A 23,994-nucleotide genomic window follows, 5' to 3' on the forward strand; every position below is an offset into this window, starting at 1 on the left:
ATCAGAGTTAAACCACACACAGTAATTCAAGTAGGCAAAATTTAGTAAACTAATTTGGAATCTGGGACATCCAGGCTCTTACAAAAAGAGCTACAGGAATTTTAATAATTATAAATGATCAGTACCTTTGGTTTTAAGTCTCTTCTGGAAAAAAAAGTATTTTCAACTGTTCAGTAGCCTCTAATGACATTGGAGGGGGTGGGGGGAATTGATTCAGTATCAGCTTACAGGAGAAGAGTGACATCTACAGAATCAAGACCACACAACTGCTGCAGGAGCTCCATGGAGACATCAGTATATATGCAGCCTGTTCCATACACCACCCCAATTATCAACAAATAACTAAATGTCCTCCTCTTCTTTCCCAGATAGAAGAATGAGAGCCACTCAGAATAGGTGAAGACAATTCCTCATTACTGGTACTGTGGGCTTTCAGCCCTTGATTTTTTTATTCACAGAATATAGTCACCACTGAGCTGAGCTGATATCGACATTAAAACACTAACAAATCATAAACTAGACAACAGCACCCTATCCAACCCCCCGCCCCCACCCTCTGCCCCCTTACCGCCCTGCCTAGAGCACCGGTGGCTGGCAGCGCTACAGCCGCACCACCCAGCTGGAGCTGGGCCATGCTACCGCCGCTGCCACCACCACACAACACAGAGCACCGGGTCAGGCAGGGCTCTGCAGCTGCGTTGCCCCAGGAGCTCACAGCCCTGCAGCCTAGAGCACTGCGCTGGCAGCGGAGCAAGTGAGCTGAGGCTGTGGGGGAGGGGGACCAGCAGGGGAGGGGCCAGGGGCTAGCCTCCTGGGCCAGGAGCTTGGAGGCCAGGCACGTTGGTCCTGCAGGCCGGATGTGGCCTGCAGGCGTAGTCTGCCCACCCCTGCCCTAGCACAATGTTGTTGAGTTTAAGTTCACAATACTCGACAAATGTTTAAATCCCCCCCGCCAAAGAAAAAGTTCCAGCAAAAACCAAGAGATATAAATGTTTATTGAAAAGATTGCTCTCATAAGTTTTTAAAAAATATATGCCCAAAAGCTATGCTATAGGCTCAAGTCATCCAATCCCTGGAGTCTGCGAATATCTAATACAGAATCATGGTTATAATTCCCAGATAAATAAATACTCTGTTAAGATACAGTTAATGCTGAGAAGGCATATCAGTAATTCAGCATAAAATATGTTACAGGCATGCTGCAATTATCCCAAACCAAGTGTTATCAACCCAGAAAATTCACAGTTAAGGTTAAACTTAATCCCCTATCCCAAACATGTTAAAACTATGGAAATACACAATTAGGGCACCCAATCTAATTTTAACTGTTTGCATTGTCACAGACCTTTCAACTTCCCAAATAGTAAAAACTCCCTAAAATTTTGTGCACAAGCTACATGTGGATTATTATTTCTAGGTTTAACTATCATTTACCCCCCATTTTTCCCCATAATGGAAAGTTTCTCCTTTGGCAGAAACCTTAACACAATAGTGTTTGTGGACCCAGACTGGATTAAATTTTCAGTTATGAAAAATTACAGGAGGAAAATATTAATCCTATAAATTATTCAAATGTACCCTAGGCACAAGACTTCAGTGAGTTTTAACTTTTGGAAAGTTTGATGATTCTGTTATATTGTTACTGAGACTTTTAAAAGGCAAAAAATGTCTGATACTAGGTGCTATATATCTTAAAAGGACACATTTATAATTAATTTTAATTTTCTAAACTAATTAACAGATTCATTTGTAAATTCTCAGGAAAAAAAATCTGTACTCAATGAGTAAGTGTTTTATTTTTGAGGAGGGTACACAAGTTTTCATATATAACAAAGAAGCTGAATTCCTGATTTAAAGGACAAAACTCCACTCAGCCTTAACTATGGAGTCAATATCAATACCTCTATAATGCAACTCAAATTTACATATATAAATTACACTTGCCTTTGTTGTTCTATAACAGAATCAAAACCAACAAGTTCCACAGTCTTCTTTCCAATGACTAATGCATTCTCTTTCTCACATTCAACATCTTGTTCAACATTCAATCCATAGCGGTTCTTTACTGCAATAAGAAAATCCACACCAAAATTTGCCTTGTTTGGGCGGATAAAGGATCCTCCTGTAGGGTGACTGGAAGGATGGGAAGAGAGAGGATGTGTACCAAAAGAGGAAATACAAAACAGCAGTCAGTCTTCTGGTAATAGTTTCCTGTTCTCAGAGTACTTTTAAAATTATTTGTACTTTGAGTAACATTAGAAAAAATATAGAATTCTCATTCTACTACTGGTGTGGAATTATGCAGTTGTGAAGTATCAGGCAGCACACGCACCCCTTACTGCAGTCAACAGAAGTCAGTATAATCTCCAACTCCCCCCAGTAGATGTTATTAGCAGCACTTGTTCCAATGTAATGAGATCACACATGAGAACTAAATTATTCGTAACTCCACTCCTTAAAAAAAAAATCTTAATTTCTAGAAAAGCAGAAAGGAACTGTATCCACAGCAATGGGTTACTTCTGGGTATTGTTAAAATTAAAGTAACTGTTTTAAAAGAATCATAACTAAAAATATCATCCATCTCAAGTAAGTGTAAAATGATCATATTAACAATACTCAGGACTTTGTGTATTCCACAGATAGCTGTAGTATTCCTTGCTATAATATCGTGCCCCATTATCAAAGACAACAGTCATCCACCTGTACAGTAGATGCTGTTCTTTGAGATGTGGGTACAGATGTTACTCCACTCAGGTGTGCATGCACCTAGTGCACCAAAGCCAGGGAACTTTGCTTATCAGTACCCGTAGATGCACCATTTGCGCCCTCTGGCCCTGTAGCCCTTCCCTGACTGTTAAAGGACAATGCCACCTCAATCCCCCAAGTTCCTTCACACTGAATATCAAGAATTGAGACTCCAGTGCAGAAAGGAGAGAAGGTGGGTCATGGAATACACATCTGCTTCCACATCTCAAAGAACAACAGTTACTGTACAGGTAGGTAACCACCTTTTCTTCAAGCGGTTGCAGATATGTATTCTGTTCAGGTGACTTATAAGCAGTATCAGTAGGATGGAGTCGGAGACTACTTGAACAAGCACAGAACTGCCTTTCCAAAATTTGCACCTGATCTAAATGCAGTCATAATAGCATCATGCTTGGTAGAAGTATGTATGGAAGACCATGTAGCAGCTCTGCAAAATGTCCAATATTGAAATGTCACTGAGAAATGCAGCTGAGATGCTTGGGCCCCTGTTGAATGAACTCAAACTTCGTGAGGATAGCTATCCTACACTGTTATAACACAGGATGTTATCCACCTGGAAATCATTTGTACAGAGAATACTTGACCCTTCAACTGATCTGCAAAGGAAACAAAAAAGGCTCAGTTCTTTCAAAATAAAACACCAAGCATAGTCTCATATCCAAGGAATGAAGATGCTGTTTGTCTGCATTTGAATGAGGCTTGGGAAAAAATACAGTTAAATATATTATCTGGTTAAGATGAAATTGTGACATCATTTTACAGAAAACTTGGAATGAGCCCTCAAGGCCACCTTTTCTTTGAAAAACTTGGCATACAGAGGGTCTGGCATTAGGGATCACAGCTCACTAACTCTTCTTGTGGAACTTATGTCCACAAGAAACATTGTTTTGATAGAGGAGGAGTACAGTACGTGAGTTTACAGATTCATTAAAAATTCTTGCTATTAGGCTTGCAATTTCATGTGCCAGTTCCTTTAATATTCTTGGATGAAGATTATCTGCCCTCCCCCCCCCCCCCCGATTTTGTCCCATTAAACTGTTCAAGTTTGGCTTCTACCTCGGATGTGGTAATATCTACCTCCATATCCTCACTTCCATTTGTCATCCTACCATTATCCCTAAGCTCTTTGTGACGATGTATCCCATAATGCTTTATGGGAATATGATATAACTGGAGTATGTTTTATGCTACATGTGCCATGTAATTTATCTCTGTAATGGTCATGGTCTACTGAATCTATTCACCCTATTTGTATGCATGTATCATTTTTGTACTTGAAGTTATGAATATTGGCTGTATACTTGCTTGATTTCTAAGTAAGCTTTGTAAGGCATTTGGTCATCTTCTTTAGAAAGGAATTTGCAAAGTTAAGTGCCCAATCAAGAAGCACTTAAGGAACAATGGATCTTAGAATGCTCCAATCCACATAAGAAGTCTAAGAACGTATTGAGGACGCTCAAGGTAGCATGTGAACCATGGCTGCTACCTGTAGTTCTGAGTCATGCATGGACATGTGACTTGCCCACGTGACTCCAAAACTTCATCCTGGAGCTAGACTTTGCATAGAAGTGAGGAGGGAATCTCCACCCACAAGAAAAAGTCTATTTAAACCCCCAGGAGACCTCTCCATTTTTGTCTTCAGCTGGCTTAAAAGAGAGCCTCTCCACCCCCAAGAATACCTGAAAGGAACTAGAACAAAGGACAGTAACTACAAGGGGTGTGAGTGATTGCTGGACCAGATTAGAAGGAGACTAGTCTGTAAAAGGAAGCTTACTGGGTGAGCTTTTATTTGTATTCAATTTCTTAGACAAACTTGCATGTTCTATTTTATTTTACTTGGTAATTCACTTTGTTCTATCTGTTACTACTTGGAACCACTTAAATCCTACTTTCTGTATTTAATAAAATCACTCTTTACTTATTAATTAACCCAGAGTATTTAGTAATACCTGGGGGACAGGGGGGACAAACAGCTGTGCATCTCTCTCTCTCTCAGTGTTACAGAGGGCAAACAATTCATGAGTTTACCCTGTATAAGCTTTATACTGGGTAAAATGGATTTTTTGGGTTTAGACACCACTGGGAGTTGGGCATCTGAGTGTTAGAGACAAGAACACTTCTGTAAGCTGCTTTCAGTTAAGTCTGCAGCTTTGGGGCAAATAATTCAGACCCTGGGTCTGTGTTGGAGCAGACAGGCGAGTCTGGCTCAGCAAGACAAGGTGCTGGGGTCCCGAGCTGGCAGGGAAAATAGGGGCAGAAGTAGTCTTGGCACATCAGTTGGCGGTTCCCAAGGAGGTTTCTGTGATCCAACCCATCACACTCCTCATTAGCCTCAGTAAAGATGAGGTAAAATATGTGTTTAGATATTAGGCCATGCCTAAATTATCCTTAACCTCCATTCCATCCTCAGTGTTTAGCGGTCCCACTTCTTTCTTTGTTTTCTTCTTATGTATTTATCCCACAATCCTACATCACTTTCCAGGCTTCTGTGGATGCCAAAAAGCCCTAACCAACTGCTGTCTATCTGTTGACAAAACCTCCGGCTTCCCTCTGACAACTTCTATGTTACAGTTTTGTTTTCAGAACAAAAATCCGCAGTAAACTGAAATCTGAAAGAGTGGGGACAGTGGGAAATTAAATAGACTATCAAAACAGACAGACCATTGCACTGACTAGGTTATTCATTTTCCTATTTAATTAAATAGAATCTCAATTTTCAATTTATCTGAAATTGCTGCAGAATTTCTAGTCTGCTGCACCAGAATGCCAGCGAAATTAAAGGATCTTGTCACAGTTTAGATCCACCTTGTCACTGAGTACACAGGACTTTGACTATTAATTAAGTCAGAGAATATTTGTACTAACACCAAAGACAAAAATCTCTCATTTAACAGTATTGCACGAGATAGCACAAATCAAAGACAAGTCACTTTTGAAACAAATGAATCAATGTTCAAACTGCTTTACAATTTAAAACTGTATATACTGACTAACAAATACGTACGTTTACATGTGGTTTATCTGTACATAGCATTGTAACCTAGCCAGTTCAAAACATTGCAACCCTGATTCATACAATGACATCAAAGTCTGAATATGGATTAATTTTATGCTTTCAAAAAAGTAATGTTCATGTAGAACCATTATATATAAAGAAAGATTTGAATGATTATATTTACCAAGGGAGAACTCCTTTTCTTAAAGCAATAAATGCCTACAACAAAAGAACACCTAGATTCCTGTGTCACATTTTCTGCTACATTTTAAGTACAAATTTGATTCTCTGAACCCTGGTGCTAGGAAAACCTGGAGACTCTGATAAGGTTGGATGGATGCAACTGGCTGACGGGCGGTATATTGTGCTGTATACCATTTCCAGAGGTAGCTCAAGTTTATTATTATGAGAGGAAAAGTTAGTGCAATGCAGGACAAGAAGAAAAGTGAGCTGCACAAATATTATAATGAATGAGAGCTGTAAACAGCTAGACTCTAGAGGAAATTTAAGAAACATATCTATGGGATAAGAAACGTTTCTTCAGAAATAAAACTGACTGCCCAATATAACAAACAACAAATTTGTCCTGATTTGTTAGTCATTAATCATCTCCTTGGAAAAAACTGAGTATCACTAATTTTGCAGATCTATTTAGCAAGAATTGTCTAATATACCAAATCCTGATATGCATTTTCTGTGTTCTAGATACAGACAAATTCTGCTGCTCCATTACCCTGTTCTAGAATTTAGGTATGGGGCCATCTGGTTACTTTATGTAACTAATTCTACAGTAAGTCTGTGTTATATACTTATGCTAATTTTGATAGCTGTGTATTGTTCAACAAAAACAATAAAATCTTTACTGAAATTTATGAAAATAATATATATAAGGGACTTGTTATAGTTAAATATGCCTTTGTTACTGAGAGATTACATTGCTGTAATGTGCTCTGTAAGAAGCTATGACCTGGAACCATACAGAAGCTGAAGCTAATGCAAAATGCTATGAACCACTTATTAAAGCAGAGTTGCATTTTGAGGGCACGAGGCCAGTGGTTTGAGATCTGCATTAACTCCCAATAAGCTTCTAGATGGAATTCAATGTGTGGGTTTTAATCTATGAAGTCTTAAATGGTTTGAGACCTGGTTACCTCTCCCTGAGCCATACTATTATGCTTGAGATCAGCAGAGACATTCAAACTGGAGTCCTCTCAATATAAATGAGAAGGACTGTGGGCAGGGTATTCTCTGTGAGGGGCCCACAGTTCTGAAACTTGCACCCCTTCCTCACTCTGTCCATCAGAAACCAGATGTGTTAACCTTCTAGGCATGCGGCAAAACCCATTTTTTCTCCCTCAAGCTATATTAAGGAGCCTGATATTACATCATCATTAGTAGACAACAGACCACCTCTAAAAACAAACTAAAAATGACCACAGCAGCATAGTATGAGATCAACTCACCCCTTGATTTTCTAAAATACTTAGGAGTGAGGAGAAAAAAAGTCAGACAGGGAGTAGCAAGAGAGCTGGGTAGTGAAAGTTCACAGACAGAAGGAAGAATTAGCAGAGAGCAACTGGGAAAAATGCTGTGGGAAGCAGCATCACGTGGAGAGGGCTAGAAAGACACACCTTTTGGGGGAATGGGAAAAAGACCATAGTGGAAAGGTAGGAGATGAGGAAAATACTGGAGGAGCAAGGAAGACAGCAGGTGTGTGCAAGCCAGAGGTATATCCAGGGAACAGAAGGTGGCAATGGGTATAGCAAAGATCCCCAAATTGTGGGGTGTGCCCCCCAAATTGAGGGGGATGGAGAAACATTGGGGGGGTGCAGCTGGGGCGGGGGGCAGGGAGGGAGCACCCCCCAGCTCCACTCCTGGCCCCAGCTGCCAGCCCCCTTACTTCTGTCCATGTCCCCTGCTCCCGGTATGGACAGGGGTAAGTGGGGATGTAAGGTAAAAAATTTGGGGACCACTGGGATGTAGGGACAAGTATTAATGGGTGTCACGCTGCCGAGTATGGGTCACAGCTAAGAGAGCCAATTTCAGGTCAGACTGCAAAACAGGGCATGTACCCCAAACTGGTGGTATAGTCTCATAAGATTCCACCAAGCCAGTAATAAATGTGTGCTTCCAAAATACTATACTAGTATTATGAAGCTACAGACAGTCCCTTTCAGGCCCTCTAACTCCTCATGCACCATCTGAACAAACCAGACTTCTGTGATAAAAGATTATTAAAAACAAAAATCACATGTTAGGTTCTTTCAGTTCCAAAGAACGAGGCACACATCCCTGGTGAAAATATACTTCAGATCTTAGCCAAAAACCACGCTGGTAGCCAATCCTTTGGAAACTGAAAAACTAAAGGTTTATTAATATAAAAAAAGGAAGAGTGTTATTAAGAGGTTAAAATAAATCATATACATTACAGTTGATTTCAGAGTTTGCAGATCTGCATGAGAGCAGTGATGTTAAATCTGCCAGTTTATAATAAGTCTTTGGTTCATCCAAAAGATTGGAATCCAAATGACAACTTAAATGTAGAGTCTTTCCATGAATCTTTTGGGGCATCCCAAGTAATTAGTTGGAGATCTCCATCCAAAGGCTCAAACTTTCCCTGTTAAAGTTAAGCAGATTAGAAATGGCAGGATAGTGCCTGAGGTTTTTCTTTTATAGCTGAAACATGCTGCTAAGTGTCTTGACCACAGCATGCATCCTCTTAGCTGAGCCCAAGACTCACCCTTTGAAATGACCATTCTATTTCCTGTGCATACATAGGTAATCCAGCTACACTGATTTACGTAAGACAATTGATGGTTATTCATTATAGCAGGGATAGATAACTGAAGACAATATAGGTCAGGGGTCGGCAACCTTTCAGAAGTGGTGTGACGAGTCTTCATTTATTCACTTTAATTTAAGGTTTCGCGTGCCGGTCATACATTTTAATGGTTTTTAGAAGGTCTCTCTCTACAAGTCTATATATTATATAACTAAACTAGTGTTGTATTGTAAAATAAACAAGGTTTTCAACATTTTTAAGAAGTTTCATTTAAAATTAAATTAAAATGTTGATCTTATGCTGCTGGCCCGCTCAGCCTGCTGCTCATCTGAGGTTCTGTTCATCTAGCCCAGCAGCGGGCTGTGCAGTGCCAGGACCCAGACTGGCAGTGGGCTGAGCGGCTCAGCCCACTACTGCTCAGGGGTTCCATCTGCCGGCTCCTGCTAGAGGGGATCCTGGCTGCCGGACTCGCTCAGTCTGCTGCCGGTCTGGGGTCCTGGTCCTGCCCACATACAGTGGGTACTACCTTCTCCCTGGTTCTGGTCCATTCTCTTCCTCTCTCTGCACTGAGCTGAGGGTAGGAGTGCACTGAGCTCAGGGCTGGGGGTGAAGAGTCTGGCCAGGAGCTAGAATGAGGGAGGAGGCTCAGGATTGGGGCAGGAGGTTTGGGTGTGGGGCACTTACCTGGGCAGCTCCCATTTGGTGTGAGGGGTGTAGGTGGGAATGTGTGTGGGGGGGTGCAGGGCCTCCTATTAGGTGCTCAGGGTGGGGGTGGGGATGTGAGGGGTGGAAGAGTCAGGATGTGGGGGGGTGCATGGGGTATGGGGGGCTGGGGATGTGGGGGTGCAAGAGTCAGGATGCGGAGGGTGCATGGGATGTGGGGGGCTATGTATGCAGGGGGTGCAAGAGTCAGGGCAGAGGGCATGTGAAGGGGGTAGAGGTGTCAGGGTGGGGGGTGTGGGTGGGTATGTGTGGGGGTTCCAGAATCAAGGCTGGGGTTGTGGGGGGTCAAGCAGAGGGCTGGGTGTGTATGAGAGGGGTGCAGGGCTCAGGGCAGGGGCCTGGTGTGTGTGCAGGGCACAGGGCGGAGCTGCGGGGCTCAGGACAGAGGGCTGGGTGTGTGTGAGCGGGGATCAGGGCAGAGGGCTGGGTGTGCATGAAGGGGAATCAAGGCAGAGGGCTGGGTGTGTGGGGGGGCATGTGAGGAGGGGGTCAGGGCAGGGGGCTGGAGGGGATATGCCCCTATTCCCCCCCCCAGGCCCTGCCCCCACTTCTCTGTCTCCGCCAGGAGCAGCAAGCACGGTGTCTCCACTCCTTCCCGACCCCCTCCCTCGCAAGGGCCATCAGCTGATTGGCCGGCAGGGAGGAGGGACGCAGAGGCAGAGGAGGGGCAGGAACCCAGCACACTACAGGGAGAGCCAGCAGGACCAAGCTTCTGCCCATAGGCATGCGCAGCACATTTCATTAGGGTGTGCACCCAGGGAGCCCTGCCCTACTCCCGCCCCCACCATCCCCTAGCCCTGCCCCCATCCACTCCCTCCTACTTCCTGCCTCCTGACTGCCCCCCTCAGAACCTCCAACCTCCCTGCTCCTTGTCCCTTGACCATCCTCTCCTGGGACCCCTGCCCCTAACTGCCCCCCAGGATCCCACCCCCTATCTAAGCCTCCCTGCTCCTTGTCCTCTGACTGCCCCCCTGGGACCCTACCCCCTAACCGTCCCCTGACTGCCTCAACCCTTATCCACACCTCCGCCACCAGCCAGACCCCCGGGACTTCCATGTCTATCCAACAGCTTCCTGCCCCCTGACAGGACACCCAGAACTCCCAACCCATACAACCCCCCCTGTTCCCTGCCTGCCCCAACCCCTTTCCACATCCCTGCCTCCTGACAGGTCCCCCCAGAACTCCCGACTCACCCAACCCCCCAGCTCCTTGTCCCCTAACCACCCCCTCCAGAGACCCCCCCACCCTAACTGCCCCGCAGGACCCTCCTTGCTCCCTGTCCCCTGACTGCCTGACCTCTATTCTCCCCCCCCAACCCCTGACAGACCCCAGGACTCCCATGCCTCATCCACCCCCTCCTGCTCCCTAAATGCCCCCTCCAGAGACCCCCCTGCCCCAATCACCCCCTATTCAACCCACCCTGCTCCCTGTCCCCCTGACTTCCCCCACTCCTTATCCAACCCCCCCGACCCCTTACCATGAGGCTCCTAGCAGCATGTTCTGCTCCACGGCGAGCCAGACACACTGCCCTGCAGGAGCGGGCAGCCCCACCCCTCAGAGCACTGCGCGCGCAGCAGCATGGCTCCGGGGAGGTGGGGAAGGCGGCGGAGGGGCCAGCAGCTTGCTGCCGGGAAAGCGGACCCTGCGGCTTGCCGCCCGGGGAGCGTGGGCCAATTTGCCCACCCCTGCATCAGGATGTGCCTGGGCACACCCTGTGCGCACACCTATGCTTCTGCCTCCTGCCCTCGCGGGGATAGGGGGGAAGCAGAGGACCGAAAAGAGCGGGCCGGCCCAGGCAGGATTTTTAATGGCACGCTGTTGCCTTCCAGGACTCCAGCAGGCAGCAGCGTGCCATTAAAAACTGGCTCGCAAGCCGTCTTTGGCACACGTGCCACAGGTTGCTGACCCCTGATATAGGTAATATTCATTAGATTCATGCAGTATATACTATTCTCCTGAGGGAATTCTGTGCCCAAAAAGAAATTCTGCAAAATTCTGAATATTTTTATTTGTCAATAAACAAATGCTGAGGCTCCAGCATGGTGGCAGGGAGCACAGGCCACCAGCTGAACAGAGGTGGAAGATCATCCTGCAGGCATCCCTCCCCCACCCACAATGGGACACAGACTTGGCAGTGAGGCTGCAAGAGTGCAAGGGCTGGGCCTGATCCAGACATACACGCCCCCTGTGCCAGCGCACCAAGATAGCAAGTGAGGAGGGCAGGGAGAGTGGGGGTTTGGGGGCTTGGTGGGGGGTTCTGGGTATAGGGGGTCTGGATGCCCAGGGGTTGGGCAGACAGTAAAGCCGCCCCCCACCCAGTGACCCCGCCCCCATGGCTAAGGAGCAATGGAGGCAGGAAGAGGTGGGGAGGGGTGCAGACCTTCCTGCAGCTGGGAGAGGTTTCTGGGGAGCAGGTCTGATCTGGCCCCAGCTACTCCTTGCAGGGGAAGAGGAAGTCCTGTCCTCCTCCGGCCCAGCCAGAACTAACAGCTGAGCCTAGCACAGGATAGGAGCCACTGGGGCTTCCCCAGCTCTGCAGTGATTTAACTCTCCACCAGCTGCTCCAAACGCCATGTCCATGCTGCTGGGGAGGGGTGTGTGATCACTCTTGTGGCTTCCCTTTGCTTCCCCGTCCTTTTTGTGTGAGGAAGCAAAGAAATCTGCAGGGGACAAGAATTCTGCCTGCGCGGAATGGCACAGAATTCCTGCAGGAGTACTATATACATCTTTGATCTTAAGGTTATTTCGAATTACAGATATAGACAAACAAGCATACATACAGCACCTTCCTTGACTCCTTATGAACACAAATGAATGGGCCAAGCATGTTAACCTCTTTATGCATCTTTTGATGCCTGCGCACAAGTGAATTGTCCTGATTACAATTACAATGCCTCTCAATTTGCCTTAAAGGGTCACACATGTGTTACTTGGCTGCCAATTTTAACCTGTGCTGGTTTGCTAACGTCACAGTGTGTAAATATGGAGGCAGACAGGACACACAGCAAAAGTAAGCAGCAGCAGCTGGCAGAAGAATAGAACAGCAGGTCAGCTAGGAGGAAGCAGCAGAGGGCAAGCTGTGGAAGAAGTATCACAAGGCAGATGGGAAAGAAGGAAGATCTGCTGGCAGACAGGTGGAGAACACAGCAAGAAGTAAATGAGCAGTTAGGGATGTCAACTGGGAGGCAGTCTGGAAACTTGCATTTGTTGATGGGGAGGTAACTGGGAGGGAGTAACTAGCTATGTAAACAAAGAGTGTCATCAACATAATAGCACGTCAAGGTGAAAGGATTAATCAGTCAATCAGAACATAGCAAAAAAACCTCTACAAAATTCAAGATACACTGTTTCTCAGTGTAACTACACCAGGTGCTTTAGCAATCATGTTGTGTGTACCGACATGATGATCTTGAGAAATTATGGGGCTACCAAGAGCAGGGGAAATCGTTTGGGCATCATGCATCCAATTTTTCAATTGAAAATTACAGACCTGTCCTAATGACAAATTTAGTACTGGCAGCAGGTTTTCCCCCAATTTATTCACAAATGTTTCAAATATCTCCATAGGATAAGACAGTACTTGGAAAAGTATCTGGATAACAGTGTATCTTATTTATTTAAAAACTACTTCTAAACTGGTTTTGTAAAACATACAACAGTGAATTGAAGATTATGGTAATTACAAAAGATGCATCAAAATACTTTCACATAATATACATAATCTCCTACTTATCTAGCTAATTTCACTGTTCTTTTATAAATATAAAAATATAAAAGCCTAATAATTCTAACCACATCACTACCTACAATTGTTTTTCACATCATATTAAGCTATCTCACTCAAAACCCCTGATAGTTTGAAAATATATGATCAATTTAAATGCTCAGCTTCTCCACTCATCCACAAAAAATCACTATTACATATCACAACTCAAAACAGTTTCTTCAAGCAAAAAATCACAGCACTTTTGCAATCACTGTCTTAATCACCACATCTCTTTCACATGCAAACCACAACACAACTTGCAAATGGCTTTGGGACCAGCATGGGACCCTGCCTAGGGCTCCGAGACTGGTGTATAGCACAATTTTTTTTTTTAATCTGCCCATCTACCACACCTCGTTTCTGTATCAAAGCGTCTGTCATCGTCCTCCTTTCACTCTTCCTTCCTCCTTACTGGCTCCAAATCCCCTTCCTCACTACTCTCATGACTCTACAGTTCCCATTAGCTCCACTTGCACCTTTTCCCCTCTCAGCCACTTGTGACATTATTGACATAACCTGCAACCACTGTTGTACAATATTTGCTGCAAATATAGTACATCGGTTGTCGTGTAAGGCAGTGCTTCTCAAAGTCGGGCCGCCGGTTGTTCAGGGAAAGCCCCTGGCGGGCTGGTTTGTTTACCTGCCACATCCGCAGGTTCGGCTGATCACGGCTCCCACTGGCTGCAGTTTGCTACTCCAGGCCAATGGGGGCTGTGGGAAGGGCGGCCAGCACATCCCTTGGTTCGGACCACTTCCCACAGCCCCATTGACCTGGGACGGCGAACTGCAGCCAGTGGGAGCCGTGATCGGCCGAACCTGCGGACGTGACAGGTAAACAAACCAGCCCAGCCTGCCAGGGGCTTTCCCTGAATAAGCGGTGGACCGGCTTTGAGAACCACTGGTGTAAGGTGTCTATGGGAAGGTTATGAGGTGCTGGTTATGATTATGCTATTTGTATGCGTGCATCATTTTTGTAGCTGAAGTTATGAATATTGGCTATGTACTTGAATATCAGTGTGTGTTAACTCTGAAGTAGTCTTAGTAAAGCATTTGGTCAGCTTCTCGAGAAAGGAATTTACAAGTTAAGTGCCCAGTCAAGAAACACTTACCTAACAACAGATCTTGGAAGACTCCAATCCACATAAGAAGTCTTCCTAGCGACGTTCAAGATAGCATGTGGGCAATAGCTGCCACCTGTAAAGAACTGAGTCATGCATGGACATGCGACTTGCCCATGTGACTCCAAACTCCATTTTGTGGTAATTTTCCACAGTAAGAACAAAGAGGTGTCCTTAGACCTGGAAGAGACTATAAAAGGCAGCTGCCTCATCTCCATCTTGTCTTCAATCCTGCTCTGGAGGTACTTTGCTACAAACTGAAGCTTTAAACAAAGTACTGAATGACCAATCCCAGCTGTGGATGTACTCCAGAGACTTGATTTCAACCTGCAGTTTATTCTATCACTGCTACAAGCCTGAACCAAGAACTTTGCCATTACTGTATGTAATTGATTCCATTTGACCAGTTCTAGCTTTCATCTATATCTTTTTCCTTCTATAAATAAATCTTTAGATTCTAAAGGATTGGCGACAGTGTGATTTGTAGATAAGATCTGATTTGTATATTGACCTGGGTCTGAGGCTTGGTCCTTTGGGATCGAGAGAACCTTTTTTCTTTTACTGGGGTATTGGTTCTCAAAACCATTTGTCCCCATAATGAGTGGCACTGGTGGTGATGCTGGGAAACTGGAGTGTTTAAGGGAATTGCTTGTGTGACTTATGGTTAGCCAGTGGGATAAAACCAAAGTCCTCTCTGTCTGGCTGGTTTGGTGTGCCTTAGTAGTAAAGGAACCCCAGCCTTGGGCTGTAACTGCCCTGCTTTGAGCAATTTGTCCTGAATTGGCACTCTCAGTTGGGTCTCACCAGGACCAGCATCGTTACAGCCAGTCAGCATAAATCTAGGTCCCACGTGCACATCCTCATCACCACTGATATTTGCCCCACTCCTAGCCCCTGATTCATCCCTGCTCTCTCCACATCCACACCCATCCCACCACAGCCTCCCTGGTGCCACCATTCCTATCCTCCCCTGCACTACCCTCCTTCCCCACTACCTCCTCAATCCTTTCTCTTGTTGTGTCTGGAACTCCTACCCCACTTCTAAAGAGCACAGCCATCCACAATCTTTCATAGCTCATTCTCCCTAGCTCCTGGCTTTCATGGACACATGGATTCCTTCATCTCACACTGCCTCTGCAACTACCCTCTCTTTATACTCCTGACCCTGGCTCAAGCTGTCAATCAGGCTGATTACTAGGATCAATCATCCACTCTAGTATTCTCCAGAAAGATCTTCCCAAGTTACAGAAACAATGGTTCTGAGGAAGAAAAGTGAATGCCTTCAGTTTAAATACTCTGCATTGATGAGTGGAGAATATGGATCAATTATTACCAAAGAATCACTAATTAAAGCACAGTTCTGAAAAGAGGTATTGAACAGATTTAAATGATGCACAAAATTATTTTCAATTTGACAGAAAGCCAAAACTGTGCAAATTCCCCTATCATATTTCCTCTAAGATTTCCTTTCCTTCGAATCACAATATCTCGTATTAGAAAAATTACAGCTGCATCATCTTTGGGTATTTTTACATAATCATTTGAGACATTTTAGAGTATGTACTGCTTTGTCAGTTGCCTGTTCAGGCTGGACACCTTACACAGACACATATACTGCACATACTTGTATTATGTCTCTCTCCTAAGGCAGAGTGTAGCTAATTATGCCTTGGAAACACAGGAGCTCGTACTTTTTTCTTCAACTGAATTCAAAGCATTTGGGCCACTTCCATTACTAATTACATTATTTAAGAAGTATGGCAGTCTTGGAACTCTCAGCTGGAATTCTTCTGCTAACAGGAGTTCAGTAATGTGTAATTCTTTTTCTTCCATTAAGAATGGCCTTATCTTCATTAAGCCTAATTTTATTAGTTACTATTATTAGATTTAGGGCAAAAGAGTATCCATCCCTCAGAGCTGTATAATTTTCCCACTTTTCCTTTCCTCTTCTAAAGAATAAACTTAGCTTTATCACCTCATTTTCTGATAATGAAACCTCTTGGGCTTCCATGCCAGTCAAGTCCTGAATTTTAGAAGATACATGCTGAAAGCTGTGATTTACATTAGCAAACCGAATCCATCCCCTCTGTTTCTGCCTCTTTGCTAAGGGTGAGCAATAGCTATTTTGGAATCCTTCAGGGAGACCTTAGCTTATTTTTCATTTGAGTCATTAAACAAAATAATGGATAAACTCTTCTGCAGCTTCGAACAGAGGCTGAACTGCTGTCCCTCATTAAGAATTCAGAACATGAGGTTTCCTGAAGCAGAGAAGCAAGTTCTTTAGAGAGCCTTGTAATGCTACTGAATTCTAGATACAACTGTAAGAACCACCCTTCACCTTAATGTTTCCTATTTGATTCCAACAGCTCTCTTGGCACATGTGACCTAAGGGTAAACTAGATCCAGTTTCTTTCTCAATACACACAGAAATATGCTTCATTTCATGTAGTGCTGTTTCTATAGGACACCCTAAAACAGTGATTCAGCCTTTTCCATATCATAATCCCATTCTAAAAGAAGACAATGGCAAGACTTTTCCCATCTAGTCATAAGGAAAGATGGATAAACATATCCTCCACACCAGGGCTGGCTGCAGCCTACAAGTTGAGAATAGATATCTAGGAGGCACTTGGAGAACAGCTACGTATTGTACTTGGGGCGGGGAGGGAGGAAGAGAACAAAGTGTCTCAAATATCACATATCTCTTGTTACAGGAGTAAGAGTAAGGCCGGTATTGCCAGTTTTCACTCATTTTTGTGAAGGAAATCCTTACCATGAAGTTCTGCTCTCATTGGTTGTGCACTGGGAGAGAGATTACAAACTTTTCTGATTGATTTGAGTTAGATGTGTCCTACGCAAGTCAAAAATTCATCATCTGCAGATGCCAAGAAGTTTCAATTTCTAAAATCAACTAGCATGAGCAGATGGCCATTCAGAGTTGTTATGGGGATGGCAGTCTGTTTACTTCGTACATCAAATATAAGCATAAAATTTCCACTGCAAAACTATAGATAGTATTTAAGTTAAGTTGTCTTGTATTTTGTCACTTAGCCACAGCAGTCATTTCCAATAGTAAAACACAAAAGACTAAAATTAAAAAATTCACAGAAAAAAAACAAAGAAAATCTCAACAGAAAAAACTTGTCCTTCCACTCCAAATATTCATGGCAATACATTTGATTATTTAGTTTGATAAAAAAGCTTGTTACTCTTTTTAACAGTACTAAATTTTAGTTAAAATTTTTTTAGTATTGACAATCAGTTAATTCCTCTGCAGCAATTACTGAGAACCTTAGGAGGCAAGAAAGTGAGACAGCATCAGGGAATCTCTTCTCTGGAGATCTCCAAAGACTTTAAAACACTGGTAACGGGCAGATCCTAGCTTTGCACAAGGGATGGAAAAATTTGTGGTGAGAATCCATCGTTTCCAACATTAGTCTCTTCCATGATAATAAAAAGGTCTTCTACACAGAACTCTTATTACAGAAGAGCATTATGATGTCAAGAGGTCAGAATAATTTTCCTTTTAAAAATTTCTACCAGAATTTTTAATCTTAAATTCAGAGACTCATCAATCAGGAAACACAAGATTTAAAGTTTGCATAAAAATATTAACTTGTGCTTAATCATATGTTATGTACTTCGAGTACAATTTTTACTCCTCTAACCTGTACCAAAATACTCCATATGTACAATTTGAGCAACTTAACATTGCTATGAGAACCTTGCCTTCTGCAATTCTTGACTTGGGAGTGTTATTTATAACCTTAATGTTACATCAATGTAGACATTAAATACAAAAAAAAAAACCCCAAAAAACAAAAACCCACCACACCACTTACATTGATAAAAGTATTCCCTATTTGATCCAGACTGGAGAAATTGTACAAGGATAACAATTTGTATTTCTGCAGGGTTTTCTTGGGAGCACAGAAGAGTAAAACATCCGCAAGTTTTCCCTTTTTTTCTAACCACACAAAATTACAAAATACTAACCGTATTTTTAAATACGGTAAGGTAATTTTAACAATGGCAGGCAAAAATAGTAACATCAGACAAGAATTAAAGAAGGGAAGAATAAAAGACTGGTATTACACAGAGTGGAAGTAAAAGATATTACGCTTGCTCTCATCAGGCTTTGTTACAATAAAAAAAAGAAAAAAGAAAAAAAAGAAATGATGCCAATACGGTCCATTAATTGCATCAGACAAACATGTCTCCTCCCACCTCAAACCAAAGAGAAAGAATCGGTAATAAGGTAACACTTAGTGTACCCCCTTAAAGTGCATTTATGAATAATTTTAAATCTGAATTCTAGCCATATTCAACACAGTAAATGAAGACTAACCACCACCACAGAATTGCGTAAGGAGACAGTCAGCAGAACACAATGATTTTCCTGCTATGCTACAGGGCCTAAACACCGTTCTACTCCTTCCATAAACAGAGCCGTCAAAGACCACCTGTAATACTGCCCAGAAGTCAAACCTTTTAGATGCATGAGAACCTCCAGGCAGGCAGCTAAATATTAGTCTATGGGTCAGATCTGCAACTGGATCCACCTGGGTGCAAGGTGCCTATGAATGGAGCCAGAAGTAGGATCTAGCTTTTAGGATTTAATGTAACTTCAATGACCCTTGAAACAAGCCCTAATTACTGAGGGACAGAACTTTTAGTATTTTGCTAATATTCACCATTTCTATTGCTCCTGGGTATGGTCTGTACTTCTCTCTCTCTTCCCACTTTGTGTCTTGGTCAAATATGTAATCTTCTTGAGAAGATACTTACCCGCATTTAAAATACTGTACTCCTTCATGGTTGCCATTATGCTTTCCTCTTTGAGGATTGTCCCATTCTACTCCAAGCCAAAGTCCTTACAAATAAAAATAATAATAATATATTGATTCAAAAAATAGAAGTTTGGAGTTCAGACATTTTCTGCCTACTACATTTGATTCATTATGGGTATATAACCTCTCTCTATAGTACCAATTTCCAACATAAAGTCCTACTTAGAAGCCCATCTATAATTTTGGCATTCAAAAATTGATTTGGCCTGAAAGTTGCCACACTTACTTTGAAGGCAATGAAAAACGTTTCTGCAAAGTTCTTCCTTCTAGTTCTCAAAATGTATTGTTATTAATACTTTTAATAAAAACTATACTTTGGATGAGATTGTTAATGTGGAACTATTAAAGGAATTCCTCGGAAAGCCTCAAGCATCTGGAGACACAAAAAATAGGGGCAGGGAAAGGGGTCCAGGGCTATGCAGAGTCCTATAGAAAGGTAGGAGAGGGACTATAGTCTCTCCCAGGACCACAAATGGGGGTCTGTGCTAGCACAGCAAGAATCCTCAAACTTTAAAAGTGCTAGGAAAATTATGCATCTATACCCTCTCTCCGGGGCTAATGAGTTACAAAGTCATTGACCTAGCAGTTTGTTTAGCCCAGGATGTTATTACCTCAATCAGAAAGCATCCTCAAAATTAAAGTAATGTCAAAAAGTATTTTGTTAGGAAATCACAGATCCCAAAGCCCTAATAGAAACACCAGAGTTCTGGAGACACCACACACTTTTGTTGTTTGTATAGGACATGAGAACTTCAAGAAAACTAATTTTAATCTATGAGTTTATTGCAAAATAGTCACCCTAGGCCTAAACTCCCTTTAAGCTGCATGGCTGGGCAACTGCCCAGCAGGTGATTAAGTGCCACCACTTCTGGTGTAGCACTTCAGGTGCTCTTCCCATTGGCCCTCCATTCCACAGAGCAGGGGTGGGAGGGCTTGACAGGGCTCAGGAGGGAGGGAGGGAGCTTGCTGGCAGCTGCTACTGCGTTTCAACTTGTTGATCTACTTAAAAGGGCAGTGTACTTAAAATGGGGTCAGCATCCTTAAAGGGGCAATGTGCATCTCTCTCTCTCTCTCACACACCCACCCACCCCGTGTCATTGTCTCCCACACACACACTGTCTTTCACACTCACCTCCCAACACATACTTGTATTATTGTTGTTGTTAACTTCTTGATACTTCTGTCAAAGTGTGTTATTTTAGTTTTTTGCCTGGTCTATGCATTCATAATTTTTATTTCTCTTACGTTTAAATTTAACTCTTTCAGTTGTGAGTTCTAAAATACCTAACGTGTCCTGGCAAGAGTAACTATCCCTATGGTAACTTTTAAAAAATATATATTATATCTAGGTTTTTGGTTTCTACTGGTGGTGCACATTGCACACTACCTCAATATGGTGCACATAACAAAATTAATTCCACACATGGATGGAAAAAATTAGAGGGAGCACTGCCCTAGGCCATCTCTTGTCCTCTCCCTTCAGCATTCCCTGTCTACCCCACCCACTGAGTATTTTCCAAGAGGATAATGGGCCTCTCCATAGTAGGGCTGCTAGAGTGGCATGCCCCAGATAGCATTTCTCCATATTGGAAGGTGTGGTGAAGCAAGAGATCCTGCAACAATGTGACATTCCTTTTAGGACAAGAAGGTCAGTACATGTAAAGGGACCACTATCCTAAGAACAAGATTGTTTGCTATACGGACGAGGCTTTTGGTCATTGGAATCAGTTTCTCCCCTTCCTAAAATACTGTTATGACTCCACCATATCATCAGTTATATTAAAAAATAATTCCATTTCACTTTAGGTATTAGGAGACCATCGGACGTTTTAGTACTAATGGGGCTGTCCTGAAGTTAACTGTATTTTGCAAAGTTACCAGAGTCGCTCAACAAAGTAGGCCAATCTCCCTCAATCAGTAAACAAAACCAGACAAATAGCAAATGGCACTATGATCTGCAGCTAGTAGTTTCTCATGCAAATGTTAACCTTTACATTTACAAAACATTAACTTTACCTGTTGTGGGAGGAACACTACCAGCATACCGCACAGTTGCATATTCTGTATCACACAGGATTCTTCGACCAACCACATCAGAAGGCACACTACTAGTCATTGTGAGAAATCTGCAGTCCCAGGCACTTATTTAAGGATCTGGGGAAAAGGAAACAACACTGTTGACAAATACAGACAAGTGCTTTTAAGTTACAATTTTTGTGTTTGTTTTTCATTGTTCATAATTTCCTCTCAGAGACAAGAAAATAAAATTCTTCCTCTGTCAATCTTATACCTTTCAGTCTGACAAATACAGATTCTCTCCCCTGCATCTCACTCTGATTTTTCTGTTACTGTTGCTGGAATAGCTATGGAAGTGACACTTTTTACTCAGGAAGTTTTTTAGTCACAGGCACTTTCTCATTGTGGTTTATCTCCTAATTCTGCTTTTCATGATGATTTTCTTTCATCATGATGATTTTCACTCGAGTTTCACGCCTCCGGTAATGCAGAAAACTCCACCAAGTTTTTAAGATTGACCTTCTAATCCAGTGGTTTTCAACCTGCAGGTCCAAAGCCTATGTTTAAGGGGTCCACGAAAAGTGATCACCATAGAAGAGTGGTTTTCAACCTGTGAGCAGCAGAACATCCCTGGGAGTCCTCAGAATACGTCTAAGACTTCCAAAGGGGTCCACACCTCAATTTGAAATATTGTAAGGGTCCACAAATGAAAAAAAGGTTGAAAACCACTGCTCTAATCTAGGGATTTTCAAACTTCATCGCACCACAACCCACTTCTGACATTAAAAATTGCTACACAATCCCTGAGGGGGGGGATCAAAGCCTGAGACTGCCCAAGCCCTGTGCCCCAGAATGGGGGAGGGGACAAAGCCCCACTGCAGGAGGGGCTAAAACTGAAGACTAAGGCTTCAGCCCTGGGCCAGAGGCCTGTAACCTAAGCCCTGCCACCCAAAGCTGAAGCCCTGGGGCTTCATGCCCAGGTGGTGGGGCTCATGCTTCAGCTTCGGCCCTGGGCCTCAGCAAATCTAAGCCAGTCCTAGCAACCCCACTAAAACGGGATCATGACCCACTTTGGGGTCCCAACCCACAGTTATATGGTCTACTGCGCAGCGGTTCTCAAAGACTGCCTTGCTGTGCATGCCCCAGCCTCAGAGCGTTCCTGCTAACTAGTGCCTTTCAAGAACAGGAAGCAAAAGCTCCCCTAACTGCATATCTGAGAGTGAGATTCACATCATAGATGCTCAAAGAAGCAGAACTATAAGGGCAGGGAATTATCCTCTCTCCTAAAATACAATCCGTGCAGAATTCCTAATGGACAGTACAGTGCTTATTATTGCACCATCCATTAAGAACAAAGCCAAAGCCAGGCAATTAACACAAAAGATATTTTCCTTTTTGTTTAATGGTGGATAAGATCTATAACCCCTGTAGCAGAGTTGAATACAGTAAACCTGACCAGTGTGTTCTGACAGACAATGAAACTCTCCAGAGCAGTGGTTCTCAACCTATTTACCCGTGGGCCATATATGCAGCTCTCCATGTGTTATGTGGGCCGCATCCACACTACATCTATAGCAGGGGTGAGCAATCTTTCAGAATTGGTGTGCCAAGCCATCATTTATGCACTGTAATTTAAGGTTTCATGTGCCAGTAATACATTTTAACATTTTTACAAGGTCTCTCTCTACAAGTCTATATAATATAATTAAACTATTGTTGTATGTAAAGTAAACAAGATTTAAAAAATGTTTAAAAAGATTCATTCAGAATTAAACTAAAATGCAGATCTTATCAGTTTAGTGCAGTGGTTCTTAATCTGGGGTGCACGCAACCCCTTGTGGTGTGAGATGCCCTTTCTGGGGGTGCAAGACATGCAAGATTTTTTTAGAAGCTGGAGGCAGCTGCAGAATGCTGGGCCCAGGCCAGGAGCAGAGCCCTGGGCGAGCTGCTGGTACCTCAGGCTGGCAGCAGGCTGAGCAGGGCCAAAGGCCCAGACTCAGACTAGCTGGGGGCCCGATGGCTGGAACCCCAGACCAGTGGTGAGGCTGAGCAAGGCCAATGGCTGGGACCCCGGGAGTTAAGGGGCCAGCGGCGAGAAGCCCAGACCATCAGCAGGCCGGCGGCCAGAACCCTGGCTGGCAGCAGTGTGACAGTAAAAATCAGCTCGTGTGCCACCTGTAGCAAGCATGCCGCAGGCTGCTGACCCTTGGTCTATACTATCTGTATGGCCCTGAGGATGTCACAGGGGCTGCAGCTGGGTGCTGACTGGGCTGGGGGTTCAGAACCACTGCTCCAGAAATTTAAGCAGCTCTAGTGATGGCCATGCTGGGTGACAATCTTTGTACGGGGTGATGAGAGAGCGTGAACCGGAAGTAGGTTTCCCATTTCTCCCTAGAGCCCAAATCCAAACAAGGGCGCTTTGGAAGCTGGGCCCCGGCTGGGCTAAGTCTACGGGGCAGAGGCTGCCCTTCGGCTGCAGCAAGGAGGCCGCAGAGATCCCCCCCCTCGCCCGGGCAGGGGTCCGCGCGGTGCGGTCCTGCGAGGGGGCAGGGGCTGGAAACACGGGGCAGGCGGGCTCCGATGGGACAGACCCGCTCAGGCCACGGCGCCGCGCTGCCGGGAGAAGGCCCCGGGGGCAGGCAGCGGGCGGGGCCCCTGCACAGGCGGCGCCGCCAGAGCACAGCGGGGACAGGCGGCCCGCGCGGAACGCGGCAGCGGGTGACTCAGCAGAGCGGGGCCGCCGCTAAGGGGCTCAGCGCTTCCCAGGGCGGGCAGGGCCTCGGCGTCGCCCCTCCCGGGGATCCCGAACCCCTGCCCGGCTCCCACTAGCCGCTGCGGCCGGTACCTGAATCCCGCCGCGACCCAGGCCGGCTAGAGCCCTCCCGGTACGGGCCGCTCCCTCCCCAAACAAACCGAAGGACAGAGACCCGCCCCGCCGCCTTCCCATTGGTTCAATCGCTCAAGGCCCACCTACTTC

The 23,994-nt window shown here is 44.4% G+C and overlaps 1 protein-coding gene across 3 annotated transcripts in view; it reads right to left on the minus strand.

The window, feature by feature from the left end:
• Nucleotides 1-23,945, minus strand: part of TBCE (tubulin folding cofactor E) — a 71,306-nt gene extending 47,361 nt beyond the window's left edge. For all 3 annotated transcript variants that reach the window (XM_050950418.1, XM_050950419.1, XM_050950417.1), the window contains exons 1-4: nucleotides 23,863-23,945; nucleotides 21,018-21,155; nucleotides 18,940-19,024; nucleotides 1,945-2,133 (exon numbers count right to left, since the gene is read on the minus strand). In XM_050950418.1, the coding sequence (XP_050806375.1) occupies nucleotides 1,945-2,133; nucleotides 18,940-19,024; nucleotides 21,018-21,117 (374 nt within the window). In that variant the 5' untranslated portion in view covers nucleotides 21,118-21,155; nucleotides 23,863-23,945. The remainder of the gene's footprint in view (nucleotides 1-1,944; nucleotides 2,134-18,939; nucleotides 19,025-21,017; nucleotides 21,156-23,862) is intronic.
• Nucleotides 23,946-23,994: the final 49 nt, after the last annotated feature.

This window comes from Gopherus flavomarginatus, chromosome 4, assembly GCF_025201925.1.
Source record: "Gopherus flavomarginatus isolate rGopFla2 chromosome 4, rGopFla2.mat.asm, whole genome shotgun sequence".
NCBI lineage: Eukaryota > Metazoa > Chordata > Testudines > Testudinidae > Gopherus > Gopherus flavomarginatus.